The sequence below is a fragment of the Micropterus dolomieu genome, linkage group LG01, assembly GCF_021292245.1.
Source record: "Micropterus dolomieu isolate WLL.071019.BEF.003 ecotype Adirondacks linkage group LG01, ASM2129224v1, whole genome shotgun sequence".
Classification (NCBI taxonomy): domain Eukaryota; kingdom Metazoa; phylum Chordata; class Actinopteri; order Centrarchiformes; family Centrarchidae; genus Micropterus; species Micropterus dolomieu.
The window spans coordinates 868,993-885,429 of record NC_060150.1 but is presented as its reverse complement, the minus strand read 5'-3'; the positions used below and the strand labels follow the sequence as shown (position 1 = coordinate 885,429).

The 16,437-nt window shown below is 41.6% G+C and overlaps 2 protein-coding genes across 4 annotated transcripts in view; both read right to left on the bottom strand.

Moving 5' to 3' along the window:
- Positions 1 to 2,542: 2,542 nt before the first annotated feature.
- Positions 2,543 to 6,301, bottom strand: LOC123970682 (zinc finger protein 771-like). The gene is made up of 3 exons (XM_046048892.1): positions 6,226 to 6,301; positions 4,659 to 4,835; positions 2,543 to 4,559 (listed from the first exon to the last, which is right to left on the bottom strand). Exons 1-3 carry the CDS (start codon positions 6,299 to 6,301, stop codon positions 3,592 to 3,594), a joined length of 1,221 nt encoding a protein of 406 aa, XP_045904848.1. The 3' UTR covers positions 2,543 to 3,591.
- Positions 6,302 to 8,092: 1,791 nt separating this feature from the next.
- The window catches only part of LOC123971598 (oocyte zinc finger protein XlCOF6-like), a 19,228-nt gene continuing 10,883 nt past the window's right edge, over positions 8,093 to 16,437 (bottom strand). Inside the window, exons 2-3 of one of the 3 annotated variants that reach the window (XM_046050535.1) lie at positions 12,387 to 13,889; positions 8,093 to 8,816 (exon numbers count right to left, since the gene is read on the bottom strand). In XM_046050535.1, the coding sequence (XP_045906491.1) occupies positions 8,668 to 8,816; positions 12,387 to 13,889 (1,652 nt within the window). In that variant the 3' untranslated portion in view covers positions 8,093 to 8,667. Of the gene's footprint in view, positions 8,817 to 9,080; positions 10,055 to 11,006; positions 13,890 to 16,437 lie in introns of those variants that run through there. The other 2 variants (XM_046050517.1, XM_046050512.1) reach the window with 2 other exon arrangements.

Below are 16,437 nucleotides of genomic sequence, written 5' to 3'. Positions count from 1 at the left end.
TAGTACTTTTACTGCAGTAAAGGCAGTTTACAGTGAGAATAAGCAGTAAAGTGCACAAACCTGCTCTGTGTAACCGGACTTCAGGCTTGAAAACAGCGTCCAGTAGTTTGCGTTGTCCACAAAGTTCCTCCTCGTACTCTGCTATCGTTCTTTCAAACAGCTCAAATATCTCTTCAGCAGCCGCACTTAGTCGCTGCTGGACAAAAGCTCTCAGCGTTTGGACTTTAGACATGTTTACAGCAGCTTTTCCTCCAGACACACTCCGTTACAGACACGCAGCTCACTCTGATAAAATACACACTGTGAGGCCGAGCTCCGGCTCCGGCTACTTCCTGCTAACAAGCTAACTTCCTTTAGCATTCTTGGCTAACAGGAGATGAGTCTGAGGTGAAACATCCCGAAAGTTTAAACAGAGTCCACTTAAACACGTTGATCCTCACATGCAGGCTCTGCTGCTGAACTCCGGCTGCATCTCACGGTGACAGAAAGGAAAATATTAGCATCTTAGCCACCGGAAGTTCACCTGCTTCCGGTAACAATTTACACTTTTTCAAATTAAAAGTCACCAAAGTTTTATTTACACGCTCTTATCTGTTTATTAAGAATTGATAATAGTAGAATAATGGTGGATTCTTTGCTGAAGTAAATATAGAAATACCACAAATTAAAGTAAAAAATACAGAAACGCATAATGTACAATACATTGTAATACAGCCAACTCTAAGTATAACTATGACACTGTGTAATATTCTAGTGTTCACTGTTTAATCTGACGGCATCATATTACTCTTACAGGGCTGAAAGTTCTCCGGCACTGAACCAGAATTCTGCAACAGGGTCATTTTAGATTTTATATATATATAATATTCTTGCAAAAACAATTTAACTTATCTTGTAGCAAGAATATGGCTGTATATATATTGTATTTATAAAGAAGACCTACTTTTTAATATAAAAAGTTGTTTGTTTTTGCGTTTGTTGTTTTGTTATACAGCTGATGATTTTAAAGATCAATTCAAAGACACTCAGAACTGATTCCTGAACATGTAACATTGAACTTGCAGGTCCTTTCAGTTCCTGCTTTGACCACTTTCAGCCACTAGATGTCCTGTAAACACAGACACGTCATATCAGGGACTGACAACAAGACTTTGATTCCTACAACTACAAACTGGACACATCTGGCAGAGGAAACGTTTGTTAATAAGAAGTCATCATCTAGTTATTTCTTCTAGCTTGATATACTCTGAAGTAGAAAACTAAAAAGAGACAGGAAGACTTGGACAGACCGTAACAAACATGAAACCCTCCTGGTTGGATCAGGAGTGAAATAACACGTGAGCCATGAAGGTTCTAAATTAAGCTACAGCCATCGTTTTATCTCGATTAACTTATTTTTATTATCGTTAGAAGCCAAAATCCAAATTGTGATTCAAGTTCGCACAGCCCTAATCTGAGTACTGTATGGAAACCTCTGCTTTAAAAAGAACTGGGGAAATCCAACACATCAGCTGTCTAATTGCGTGAAATCAAAGTTTGTCTCAAGACTTTTGATTTGAGCGAAAAAACACAAATACAGCACGAGCATTTTACCAATCAATTGTTCATGTTTTACCCACCGCAGGAATCATACCCCAGAACTGGGAACCTTTGGAGGAACCAACTGCATTTCCACCACAGGGAACCAGGGTCTTAATTTATTTCCAGGGTCTTTATTTTAACCCCCTGAAAAAGGTCCCTGCTCAGGGGGCAGTACTTTCTGAAAGTACTGGTACTTTGGGAGGATGGGGCTTGCCTTGCCGTGAATTTCTGAATGGTGAAGCCCAGAGGCTACTCACTTTAATTCAAGCATTTCAGGTGTTTTTTTTCCACCATTATTTGCAAACCAGTAAATCACAATCACCAGTCAAATAGCACACAGGTCTCGCCGATGGCCTGAGTTCGTACATCAGTGTTATATTTATAGTTTGGAAATAGCAGCCAGCGTGCAGCAGTGTGTTGTAACGCTTAATACTGGGTCCAAACCAGAATCTGAATGCAAAGTACATTTTCACCTACATAATTTGCCGTGGTATATGTTGGTGCTTTAAAGTACACATGAACATAAATATAAATACATAAAAAGTAAAAGAACAAAAATTTACAAGTATACAAAATAATACCATAATACTATAGGAAAAAATAATGTCAAATAAAACAGGATAATTACAAGTATGTGCAGAAATTCTCAATTCAGCGTTAAGTGTTGTTCCAACATGGTGTCAGCAGTGTGTGTGTTTGAGGGGGGGCCATGAGTCAGTGTTAGTGGGGGCCCCGCCTCGTTAATGAGGCTAGCTGCAGTCGGAAAGAAACTGTTTTTGTGGTGCAAAGTTTTTGGTCCTGATGGACTGCAGCCTCCTGCCAGAGGGGAGAGTCTGAAGCAGTTTGTGTCCGGGGTGGGAGGAGTCAGCTGCGATCTTTCCTGCTCGCCTCAGAGTCCTGAAGGAGTACAGATCCAGAAGAGAAGGAAGATTGCAGCCAATCACCTTCTCTGCAGAGCGAATGATGCACTGCAGCCTGCACTTGTCCCTGGCAGTGGCAGCAGCGTACCGGATGGTGATGGAGGAGGTGAGGATGGACTCATTTGTGACTCAGTTATTGTTTAAAGTTTTCATCAGTCAGGATGTTTCTACAAGCAGCTGAAGACGGTCTCCTCCTCTCCAAAACAAATGGGCCAGTTGATTAAAGCAGGTAATAAAGCTCATTAAAAATCCTGTTCCTCCGACACTCAGGCGACATAGACGCGAGTCCTGCAGCTGATCTGCAGCTCCTGTCGGCTGGAAATGTTTTCATAACCTTCCAAACTGTCACATCATTATGGTTTGTGTTGCTTTCTCTGTGCTAGAGTTCTTCTAAGAACTTGATGGATTTATAGAGTTTGTCATTAAATTGTCTCTTCATTGCACTCCCACACAAAAAAGCTGTTGGTCAAGCTAAGCCTTTAGTTTTTCATTATATTCCAATGAAATTAGATATTCATTATAAATTCTGCTCATGGATCGTGGTTAATAAATAACGACGCATGGCCATCGCTTTCTACGGCATATTCTTCAGCTGGTTAATTAGCCTAATTTTCGCAGGTCTTTAGACCACGGTGGGAACGCACACAACAATGGGCTGAAGGAACCTTTTAGTTCCTTGAAAAGCAGATCCTGGTATTAAAAGTACTTCTGGTGGAAAAGCGTCTAATGGGATCAATTCAAGACTGGGAGAGTCCATTCAATTAGAAATAAACTGTGTTGTTGTGAGGTAAGTCAAGTCAATTGTAAATCACAATTAAAACAACACATGTTGACTTCAGGGCTGTACACGTGGCGCAAAATAATTTTAGACCATTTTAAAATCAATGAATACAAGTAATACCATAAAGCACCCCGAGAACGACTAAATAATCTAAACCCAACTGAAAACAGAATGAAAATGATCAGGTGGCTTATTTTGTAGTCTGTCACACAGTTCTGAACTGATCAGTGTTGAGCCAAGTCTTGCCCTCAGTTCTTCAGTCCTGTTGGCTCAACAAGCATCTCTGCAGCTTCATTTACATACTCTGCTCTAACCAGTACACTTGTGGTCTTTTAAAACATTAAGCTCAGTGAAACTTTTATCACAGCTGCTGCAACTAAATGATTTCTCTCTTGTGTGGGTTCTCATGTGTTGCGATAAATTGCTTCTGCTACTGAACCTTGCTTTGCAAACTGAACATGTGAAAGGTTTTTCTCCTGTATGAACTCTTAAGTGTTTGGTCAAAGTAGAGTTTTGTGTAAATATTTTACCACAGAAAGAACAACTGAAGGGCTTCTCTCCTGTGTGGATTCTCATATGTTTGGATAAAGTGTTTTTGAGACTGAAACTTGTTTGACAAACTGAACATGTGAAAGGTTTTTCTCCTGTATGAACTCTTAAGTGTTCGGTCAAAGTTGAGTTTTGTGTGAATATTTTACCACATACAGAACAACTGAAGGGTTTCTCACCTGTGTGGATTCTCATGTGTTTGGATAAAGTGCCTCTGTCACCGAAACGTTTTGTACAAACTGAACATGGGAAAGGTTTTTCTCCTGTGTGGATTATCATGTGTCTCTTCAGCTGTGAGTTTTGCCTGAACAGTTTACCACACTCAGAGCAACTAAATGATTTCTCACCAGTGTTACATTTAATATTATTTTGCAGAGGGTTTAAACCTGACTGAGGTTCCCTGGTCTCATGCCAATTACAACTGTCATCAGTCTCAGGTTCAGAGGAGTCTGACATTTTGTCATCAGTATCTAGTTGTAAATGTCTATCACAGTCTGTCACATCTTCTTCACTCTTCACAGGGACAGGAGTGAATGTGAACTTGATGATATCAGCCTCCTTCAGCCCTCGTAACTGCTCTCCGTCCCGACTGATCCAGAGTTCCTCCTGTTCCTCTTTAATGTGTGGCGGCTCTGGTGGGTCCTCCTGGTCCAGACTGCGGCTACACTCCTCTTTAATGTGTGGCGGCTCTGGTGGGTCCTCCTGGTCCAGACTGCGGCTACACTCCTCTTTAATGTGTGGCGGCTCTGGTGGGTCCTCCTGGTCCAGACTGCGGCTCCACTCCTCTTTAATGTGTGGGGACTCTGGTGGGTCCTCCTGGTCCAGACCGGAGATCCACTCCTCTTTAATGTGTGGCGGCTCTGGTGGGTCCTCCTGGTCAAGACTGCAGCTCCACTCCTCTTTAATGTGTAGGGGCTCTGGTGGGTCCTCCTGGTCCCGACTGGGGCTCCACTCCTGTTGCTTAGTGGGAACCGCTTCTTCACTCACCAACAGCAGCTGGACGTCTGTGGAGAATAATGAAATACATACAAAAACTTTCTGTTAACATTTAAACCAGTGACACCACTACTTTCTTAAAAGTGTGGGAAAATGATGCACACTTTGTATACACATATGTGGAAGGAGGGCTGGGTGAAAATCTAGAAAAGGGATCATTATCAAATGTGTCAATAACAAAATTGGGCATTTTTTCCTCAACATGGCCTGATCTAAAAGCCTATCACACAGCAGAACAGACATTGGATGTCCTCTGGAAAAGAGGGGGAAAACCAAGGTGGAATCAAGGGCCACGAAAGCCACTGGTGGAAGTGAAGACAATCACAACTCTGATGATAGGCTACGTCATTAACAAGGCTCGTCCACACGCGGCACACCTGCTGCTGAAAAATGGAATCGCAGGTGGGAAGATCCAAAACACGATATCTGTGTTTTTTGGCAACTTTATAAAACTCTGCTGCTGGTGGAGAAAATCAACTAAGCAGAGAGGGAGAGAGAAACAGAGAGACGAGGGGCAAGCAGGTGTGTCTGAAGCAGAGGTGTAGGTGTGGAAAAGAGAACTGAAGGGAAAAGCATAGTGAGCAGATTCGAGTAGTGAATAAAACTAAAGCACTAAAATAAGGTGGAGAATGTGGTAAAATTAAAATTGTGAAATAAGAAACAACCTTATAGAAAGTAAACATATATCCCTCCTGTCTGGCTGTGTCCTGTTTGTTCATACAACTGTATTCCTCTCCCTCCTTTTAACTCTGATTTTGATTAACTTTGATTTTTGCTGATTTCCTCATGCTCTGGCCTTTTTGCGGACGGTAGCTCTCCTGGTATGCAGTCCAGGGCTGTTTGCTGCATGTTGTCCCCCTTCCGTCTCTCTTCAGCTGCTATCCAACAAAGGCAAAAAGCCCCAAAAATAGTCTTAAATTATTATAATCATTACTTCACATCCTTAAGGTTTTCCCTGTTTCCATCTCTGTATAAACACTTTTATATTACAAGCTGTATTACAATTACAATTGTTCATATTACAATTCCTTGTATGTGTAAAACACTACTTGGCAGTAAAGCTCCTTCTGATTCTGATTCCTCTGGTTTAAACATCAGTGTGATTTATGTGCACTACCTGTCTATTACCAGTTTTCATAACACATGTACACATTATGTTAATGCACAACCTGTCTACATGACAGTTTCTGACCAATGTACACCGGCTGACTACAGTATTATATTATACTATTTTTACCTGCGTGATGTTCTTTTCATGAACATGTTTTATGGGCCCAGAACAGAGTTTCATTGACTGATTCATCACTGCTGTTTATATGACAATAAACTACCTCTCTTATTATAGTGGAGCTGGTTTCCAGCAGTTTACAGTGAGAATAAGCAGTAAAGTGTACAAACCTGCTCCAGGCTTGAAAACAGCGTCCAGTAGTTTGCGTTGTCCACAAAGTTCCTCCTCGTTCTCCACTTTAGACATTTTTACTGATTCACAGCAGCTTTTCCTCCAGACTGTTTCCAGCTAGCAAGCTAAGCTAACTGCATTAGCTTCGTAGGACACCGGGAGATAATTCAGATGTTAAACATGTTCAGATAAAGGGAACAGCACAGAGTCTATTCAGACAGCTCTATCTGGACATTTGGACATTTGGGCTCCGTGAAAAATACAGTTTGGTCTCTATGGAAGCTGCTCCGACTGTGAGGCCGAGCTCCGGCTCCGGCTACTTCCTGCTAACAAGCTAACTTCCTTTAGCATTCTTGGCTAACAGGAGATGAGTCTGAGGTGAAACATCCCGAAAGTTTAAACAGAGTCCACTTAAACACGTTTATCCTCACTTACAGGCTCATTGTCTGTTCGAAACGGGCCATTTTGCCAATATCGACCTGCAGAGCCAGAGAGCCTCTGTACGCGTGCGCCACCAGTTTATTGAGATGCTCCCAAACATCAACCGAACCTACATTTTAATATTAATAATTAAAAAAACATGTTACTTTTGTTTCTTTGTTTGCAAAGACTGCACACATGAAAAACAAAATGTAGCCTACAATAATTTTATCTATTAAAAATGTCACCATATGTAAATGATATAATGAATCAGCGTTTGTGGGAAATGCTGAAAGAAAGTCAATGTGACTTTATTTTTACAGCACAATTTATCCTCCAGAGCAGTTTAATGTGCTTTACAGGTTACACAAACAAACAAAGTGTAAACAATACTGTGCAAAGGTTTTAGGCAGGTGTGGAAAACTGCTGTGAAGAAAGAATGCTTTTAAAAATAGGCATGTTAAAAGATTATATTTATCACTAAACAAAATACAAAGTGAGTGAACAGAATAAACATCTAAATCAAACCCACCCTTTGCCTTAAAAACAGCATAAATTCTTCTAGGTACACCAAACCAGTGCTAATGATCATAAAATCATTATGTGAACTGAAACACAATCATTAACTGAAACAGAAAGAGCTGTGTAGGAGGAACACAACTGGGCAAGGAACGAACTCAGCTAACAAGGTGAGGCTGCTGAAGACAGTTTATTGTCAAAAGTCATACACCATAGCAAGACTGAGCACAGCAACAAGACACAGGGCTGTTATAGGTCTATCCCATATGGAGCCCCCAAAGGGTCACAGAGAGTTGTGTCTATATCCACTCAGCTGCCTCTGAACCAGGCCTTACCTATGAATATACATGGTTATGTAATTAACTGAATCCGACAAGACACCACGGCGTGTGCTGTGATCGCCCCAGAGGAGAGGAAAGAGAGCCGGAATAGGAGCCATGTTGGCCCAGCTTGACTTAAGGCTGTTCCTAAAGGTCCGGTCTGGACACAACGGGACTCAGGCTGCAAAGCAACAGGAAATCAGAGACTCTTGTGCTCATCACATCCATCTGTATTCATGACCCTTTGGGGGCTCCACAGTCCCAGCCAGAAATTTCAAGGCAAACAGGGGTTTGATGTGCCATCAAAGCTCTTTTGAAGAAGCACAAAGAAAGGGGCAACTTTGATGACAGTAGACACAGTGGTCTGTCAGTTACTTACAAATCAGTTCAGTTCAATTCAATTCAATTTTTATTGTTATACCTTGTGGGGAAATTCTATAACAATAGGGCTAAAAACTGAAAACAAGCATACATGACACATTACAGAGTACATCATCTATTTGTCCATCCGAAAGTACTCAAACAGTTGAAATGGTAGCCTCACCACTACAGGGTGCTTCTGAGCAGTGTAGTCAGCAGCTCAAGCTCGGTGCGATTTAGGGCATTAATTGCTGTAGATGCAAAGTAAAATTTGAATCTGTTGGTTTTTACCCTGGGGAACCTGTATCTTCCACTGAGGGGCTAAGATCTGCTTAATTCCCTTCTGGACAGCAGTACAAGAATGAGTGAGGCATGGTGGAGGTTCCTTCACCAGGATCGTTTGCTGAGCTAAACCAAAGAGACGGTCAGTGACTCTCCGAAACAACTGTGGTGGAAATTGTATATTTCCTTGTGAAGAAATTAACAAATACATTAGTTACAACAAACAGTTTTCTTTGTGATATTTATTGAAACAAGTGCAAGTGATTCGGTTGAAGGGCAGAAGGGGGATTAAAAAGTCCAAGAAAAACAGACTAAACATTGAAAGCTATAGAATAACTGTAGAGTCTATGAGAAAACACCTTCTCAGCCGTGAGCCACAGTTTAAACTCACTTCTCATGGAAAAGCAGCATGCATGAGCCAAAATCTCAGATGTTAATTATATAAAACACCGGTACACTTAGTGGAAAATATTACACCACATAAGACATATATGGGATTATTGAAAGTACATATAAGAAAAAAGTCTAACTCTTCCTCTCTTAGTCTGCTTGGTAGGTGGATGCGCTCTGTGGTCCGTCTCCTAGGTAACCCATGATAAGGATAATCTTCATCTTGTTGAGTGGTTGGCTCTCTTTAGAAAGTGTAGCATGTGACTCGCAGGACACACAACAGGACTTACGTATTGGATCTGTTTGGAAATACAACAGAATCTTAATTTGTTAAGCTTGAGAAAAGGAAAAGTCTACTAGCTGCTAATTACATTCAGGCAGTGTAGTGAAAGAAAACATGCTTTGTGTCATTTTTACTTTACTTCCTGCATTTTGATTAAATACAGTTGGATCTTTTACAAATATTTGCTGCAGATGATCTATAAACTACTTACAGTTATGACTTATTATATCCATAACTATTTGGTTTTCCAAGTGATGAATCAACACACCTAATTAAAGCATTACACATTTTATTAGTAACTGGTTTACAAAAAGTTTACTACAATTCATAAATCAGCTGAAATAAAAAAAGAAATAACACCTGATTGTAGGAAACACCTGAAAAAAAATATTCTTTATTCACTGGAACATTTCTGATGGGGAAAAATGTACAGACTGTAATGGCCTGGTCAGAAGGAGCTGCTCTGCAGAGAAACCTGTTTGTTAATGATAACGGTGTGTTCCAGTTGGAACGACCCCTTAAGACGGATCAGATTCAGAAAGTTGGGAGAACTGCACTACCCGTAGCTTCTTGATCCAAGATGGCAGCTCCGTGTACCAAAAGTTAGGGAAAGCTGTAGTTTATACTGTGTATCAGCATTTCTGTGTATTAGTACCTCAGAGAATGCGGTACACAAAGTAGTGTCTGTGGACATGTTGCTAATGTGTTTAATATGAGTATGTACTGCATAATGTGTTTGTTTTTTTACCGGTGTTGGTAACAATGGTTAGCCTGACTAGTTGTCAGCAACGGCTGGCTGAGCGAGGTTTTCTGACTTGTAACTGGAAGCCGGTCAACTCGGCCGGACGTCATTCCCAGCACTTCCGAGGTAAATGGAACGAGGCATAAACCATCATGGCGCAGGAGAGCGAGCTCCCTGCCCCACCCTCTTAACAACCATAGCTGCCTATAAATAGTGTTTGAAATGGCCTTTATTAATATTAATTCTAATGACTGCATGAAAATAAGGATGACAAACTCTGACAGAAAAGCTAATAAATAAATTTAACACAGTGTGACACTGACGTTCTTTTTGGTTTGAAGCAACAAAAATGATGATGTTAGGTGGATGAAGCGCGGACATGCACGCGATGCTTGTGCACCGGAGCTCCACCCCTTCATAATCGATCTGCAGACAATCGCATCCCTCCTGAGTGGTGACGGTGGTGGAGGGGGACACATGCACTGAAGGATCCAGGTCCATAATTTGGATCCCTAATTTGAAAAGAGTGTAAAATAAATACGTCCTTTTACGTAATTTGTCCTGTTGACATATTTATGAGAATACATTTAACTGCATGCAAGTATTGACTGCAGGTCAAATTAAAAATAATTCCCGATTTAACTGTGCAACATACTTGAGGCGTTCTTTTGCATAAACAGATCTCTGTTTGTGTTTATTATCCTAAATCACGGTTGTTTGTGTGTGCAATCAGGATATCTCATTTTTAAATAAACTAAAATCATGTTTTTTTATTTGCGCACCTCAGGGATAATCAAAAGGGGGTTTGTTTATTTGTTTAAGTAGCAAATGAACTAATATATATAATTATATTATCAAAATCATCACGGTGAAGTCATTTCCTCCGCGGTAATATGTTGGGGCTCAAAATAGCAATATCCAGTATTACCACATTTTTCTGCATTTTCATCATTGAAGTAATTTGGTAACATATAGCAGAGTAAGGCTGCGTCCACACTGCTCCGTTTTAGTTTACAAACGGAGAATTAAAACGATTACGATCTCCGTCCACACCAGCAAATGACTGAAAACGCACAGCTATTGGCCGTTCAGGTACACTGGGCATGCGCGTGCCGGTGTAAACATGAAGCAGATTCCGTAGTTACAGAAGATTTGGTGAAAGAATAAAGAAATGCAGACAAAGAATCACACCAGTTTTTTTTTTGCATGCACCAATAACGAGCTGAATGTAACATGGGGCTGTGGCGGCAGAAAACAGACTGGGAGTCGTCGCAAAGTAAACGGCGACATGCACAGTACAAGTGTAGGCAGATAAGTCTTATTTGCACGATACAGAATATTTTAATAAAAATACCAAGTCAAAAACCTGGGCAGCAGCATCGTGTTTCTGCTTTGTATGATTTTTAAGACCCAATCAGAGAGCCGAGCGTCTGCGTCATTGTTTCTAAAGTCCTCCGTTTTGGCCCGTCTTCACTAAAACGCCCTCCGGAGTTTTGAAACGCAAAACGTGGGTCGGCAGCGTTTCCAAACTTCTCTGTTTTAGTGTGGACGGGAGGTGCAAACGTAGCAAAAGGTCTCGCAGTACGGGGGCCTAAGAGTGTCTCACCTCGCTGCACAGCGAGCCGCTAACAGCAGCTTTATGGTCAGAGCAAGCTAGCTGCTGGGTGTTAGTCAACAATCGTTACCTTCAGGGCCTGTCTATCAAGTCAATTTACACGCCGTAGCAACGTGCACACACACTGGTACGGAACAGAATAGGATGTCCACCACTAACCACTGTGCTGAAGTAACGTTAAAATTAAATTTCTACAGAAGGCAACATGAAAAACAGTTGCAGGCATCAGACACACTAAGCTCGTTAGTGAGCTTTAAATGAGGCTTTCTCTCGACTGTACAACATTAATCCAACATCGCCGAGCCTGCTAGCCACGTTAGCCGCACAATATGCTAACGGCAAGTTAGCTAACCTTTAAAATAAACACGGCAACACTTACAGCTTCCAAGTTTGAAGTCAGGTCACGTACAGCCCACGGTGATCCGTCCTTGAACCGTTACAGAACTCTTTACAGTTATTATGGAACTTTTGAAGCACTAACTTAATAATTTAACGCGCACTGAAGTGTAAAGTATGTGTGTGGCTGACACTAGTCTGTTACGGTCTGTGCTGCTGTGTGCATGATATGAACCATTATGTGGCACAACATACATCTAAATTGACCAATACAAAATTGGAGACCAGGGCCAATCAGTCTCACATTTCCAATGTTGTACCAGCCAATCAACTGGTGGACTGTTTCTCCCCTGTGTGGGTTCTCATGTGTTGTCTCAGACGTGACTTTTGCGCAAATCCTCTACCACAGACAGAACACCTGAAGGGTTTCTCCCCTGTGTGGGTTTTCATATGGGTGGACAAATTGCTTTTCTGACTGAAACTCGACTTACAAACTGAGCATGTGAAAGGTTTTTCTCCTGTATGAACTCTTAAATGTGAGGTCAAAGTTGAGCTTTCTATAAAACCTTTACCACAAACTGAACAACTGAATCGTTTCTCCCCTGTGTGGACAGCTAAGTGTCGTCTCAGATTTCCCTTATCTCCAAATCTTTTATCACAGACTGAACAACTGAAGGGTTTCTCCCCTGTGTGGATTCTCATGTGTTTTACAACCTCTACTCTCCATGGAAAAGTTTTTTTACAAACTGAGCAGCTGAAACATTTTCCTTCTGAATGAAGTCTCATATGAGTCAATAAGGAGTTCTTACTGGGGTATCTTTTACCACAAACAGAACAACTGAAGGGTTTCTCCCCTGTGTGTGTTCTCATGTGATTCATAACCTCCACGTTACCTTGAAAAGTTTTTTTACAAACTGAGCAGCTGAAACGTTTTCCTTCTGAATGAAGTCTCATGTGAGTCAATAAGGAGTTCTTCCTGGGATATCCTTTACCACAAACAGAACAACTGAAGGGTTTCTCCCCTGTGTGTGTTCTCATGTGCTTTACAACATCTCCTCTCCATCGAAATGTTTTTTTACAAACGGAGCAGCTGAAACATTTTTCTTCTGAATGAAGTCTCATATGACTCCTTAGGGAGTTCTTCTTGTAGTAGCCTTTGCCACAAACTGAGCAACTAAACAGCTCTTCTGTTTGGATTCCATTGTGTTTTTGCAGATGTCCCTCATGGCCAAAGCTTGTAGAATATTCAGAGGCGCTACTTGATGTTTTTCTGGTATTGCATTCCACATCATCCTGGTTCCTGGCTGGTTCTGGTCCTCCACAGTCCCCTCCGTCAGCTTCTGTTTTCTTCTGTTCAGGTAATCTTTGATAAAGCTCTGAGGACTGACGACCAACACATAGATGGTTTTTGAGCTGATAAGACCAAGTGAATCTTCTGCCACAAACACTGCAGATGTATCGTTTCTCCCCGGTGTGGAGCGCCATGTGGTGTGTCAGATTTACCCTCTGATTAAATCTTTTACTGCAAACTGAGCAACTAAAGGGTTTGTCTCCTGTATGAATTCTCATGTGTCTCTTTAGCTTGGAGTTATAGCGGAATCGTTTACCACACTCAGAGCAGCTAAATGATTTCTCACCAGTGTTACATCCACTGTTATTTTGCAGAGGGTTTGAACCTGACTGAGGCTCCTTGATCTCCTTCCAATCACAACTGTCATCAGTCTCAGGTTCAGAGGAGTGTGATGTCTTGTCATCAGTCGCTGGTTGTAAATGTCTATCTGGATCTACATTTCTGTCTGGTTCTGGTTCCCCACAGTCCTCTCCATCAGCTTTTGTCTTCATCTGTTCAGTTAGTCTTTGATGAAGCTGTGAGGACTGAGGTTTCTCTTCATCGTCTTCTTCACTCTTCACAAGAACAGGAGTGAATGTGAACTTGATGATATCAGCCTCCTCCAGCCCTTGAAGCTGCTCTCCCTCCTGACGGGTACAGAGTTCCTCCTGTTCCTCTTTAATATGTGTGGGTGATTGTGGGTCCTCTTGGTCCAGACTTGGGCTTGACTCCTCTTTTATGTGTGGGGGCTCTGGTGGGTCCTCCTGGTCCAGACTGGGGCTCCACTCCTCCTTTATGTGTGGGGGCTCTGGTGGGTCCTCCTGGTCCAGACTTGGGCTCCACTCCTCCTTTATGTGTGGGGGCTCTGGCAGGTCCTCCTGGTCCAGACTGGGGCTCCACCCCTCCTTTATGTGTGGGGGCTCTGGCAGGTCCTCCTGGTCCAGACTGGGGCTCCACCCCTCCTTTATGTGTGGGGGCTCTGGCGGGTCCTCCTGGTCCAGACTGGGGCGCCACTCCTGCTGCTCAGGGGGAACCTCTTCTTTACTCACCAACAGCAGCTGGACGTCTGTGGAGAATAATGAAATACATACACATTTTAGTAATCAGTAGCAGTGGTTAACACTTAAATTACTGTCACCACTACTTTCTTAAACGTGCGGAGAAATGATACACATTTTGTACAACATATTTTGTAATTCAAACTAAAACAAAACTACAAGACTATCATGCGCTCTGCATTTCTTCGGGGGAAAAATAAAATGATGCAACCAAGACAGCTGCGACTCCATGCTCATGTTTTGTACATATGTAAATCCACTAGTCCTGAGTTCAGATAAATTTCTCAGCCGAAGATAGAAAAATCATTTTGGACCATTATTATTACTATATCTGTAAACAGTTGGAAAAGCCATGGAAGCTAATAAAAAACAACACAAAAAAAAGAAGTCTACTGGGGAGGAACTACAACCATTAGATCTGGGAAATGCAATTTTGTTAGTTTTATTGCTCTCCACAATGATTTTATAGGAAAACCTGTTAATATGACCTCAGAATCATTATAGAAAGGATTGTTCATATTTGCAATTTATGTCTGAATTTACAGCTTTTGACAATTATCTGTAGAAATTATAATTAACTAAATAGGCAACACGTAAGAACCAGCATATTTATTCACTCCCTTCTACATTAAGCATTTCATTTGTACATTGAAATCCAAAAGAAACGTCTCCTCATTAGCTTAAAAGGACTAGTTTGCATCCCTTATATGCTTTACTAACCTCAGCTCCTCCATGGTCACCACCTTCCTTTTCCTAACCAAACTTTTTATACACTCATCTGAAAACTAAAATTCACTAAAGGGTTGTGCTATAACAATCAACTTTACATTTTTGCAATTATCTCAAAAACAGCTTCGTTTAGAGCAGGCTTGGCTGATCTTCTCTATTTTCATATCGACTGATCATGGCTACTTCAGATCACCAATTGGCGATAGGATTGCCAGGGGGCGGGGTTACATTGCACAAAGTCAGTGAAATTCCAGCATGGAAGAAACAGGCTTATTAGCTTTGAGAGAAACATCTGTAAATGCAGAGTGCAGCGTTTCCTACATAATTACCGTGCAACTGTGGTACCGCTCACTCGCACGCACGGGGGATTGAAATTAATAGCAGCTATGTACAGCGTGCTAATCTCGACAACCCAGCTTGCTTGCTTGCTACATGCATGCTTGCTTATATCTTACTTGAAGGTGGGTCTCCGACACTGACAGCATTGTGTTAAGAAAATAGCTAGACTAACTTCTTCGAGTTAACTTGAATGCATTAATTTTTCTATAACGTTATATAGACAGCTCCGTTTCAATGTGTTTGTGTGAGCGAGAGAGAGAAAGAGAGTCTTAACAGAATTAACATCCAATTTTACATAAATGCTCATATATCAAAGCTATTGTGACCAAAACTTGGACCATCTGTTTGGACTCTCAGTCCGAGTTTTGCTGAGCAATCCTGGGATATTGTTCCACTAAGGGGCGCCACACATGTGAAAAGTTTATACCACGTAATTCCCTGTGTAGGTCACAGGGTGTCTGTTAATAAAAGTCTGTTTCCCTACTGGGAGAACGAAGGCAGTAAGTGGTAACAAACATCTCCCCTGGTGCTTCAGACTGCGGTCTGGAAGTTCCGCAGGAAAGCTAAGAGTGAAGTTTTGGCTGCTACATAACATTAGCTAAATATATAGGAAGTAACGTTAATTAGCTGCATATCATTACAACCTACTGGTCCAGTGCTGAGAACATTAGGTACAAGCCTAGACTTAAGACAAAAGCAGGGCCTGACAATAACAATGGTCCAATGGCCCGGGGCCAGTACAAAGATCAGGCCAGTGCAGAAACAATACTGACAAATACATTTTATCGCATTAGAAACTCAACATCCTGCAGCTTTTTTGCAGCTCTTGGTGTGCACCATTGGCCAATCAAGAGTTGTAGTGATGTGACGAATGTTATACAGTGAGGAAAATAAGTATTTGAACACCCTGCTATTTTGCAAGTTCTCCCACTTAGAAATCATGGAGGGGTCTGAAATTGTCATCGTAGGTGCATGTCCACTGTGAGAGACATAATCTAAAAAAAAAAAATCCAGAAATCACAATGTATGATTTTTCAACTATTTATTTGTATGATACAACTGCAAATAACTATTTGAACACCTGTCTATCAGCTAGAATTCTGACTCTCAAAGACCTGTTAGTCTGCCTTCAAAATGTCCACCTCCACTCCATTTATTATCCTAAATTAGATGCACCTGTTTGAGGTCGTTAGCTGCATAAAGACACCTGTCCACCCCATACAATCAGTAAGAATCCAACTACTAACATGGCCAAGACCAAAGAGCTGTCCAAAGACACTAGAGACAAAATTGTACACCTCCACAAGGCTGGAAAGGGCTACGGGGAAATTGCCAAGCAGCTTGGTGAAAAAAGGTCCACTGTTGGAGCAATCATTAGAAAATGGAAGAAGCTAAACATGACTGTCAATCTCCCTCGGACCGGGGCTCCGTGCAAGATCTCACCTCGTGGGGTCTCAATGATCCTAAGAAAGGTGAGAAATCAGCCCA

Coding starts and splice junctions, on each gene's coding strand:
- LOC123970682 (XM_046048892.1), bottom strand. CDS start 6,301: ATGTCTAAAGTGGAGAACGAGGAGGAACTTTGTGGACAACGCAAACTA. Junction 4,836..6,225: donor TGTTTTCAAGCCTGGAGCAG/GTTTGTACACTT, acceptor TATTCTCCACAG/ACGTCCAGCTGCTGTTGGTG. Junction 4,560..4,658: donor TAAAGAGGAGTGGATCTCCG/GTCTGGACCAGG, acceptor CACACATTAAAG/AGGAGTGTAGCCGCAGTCTG.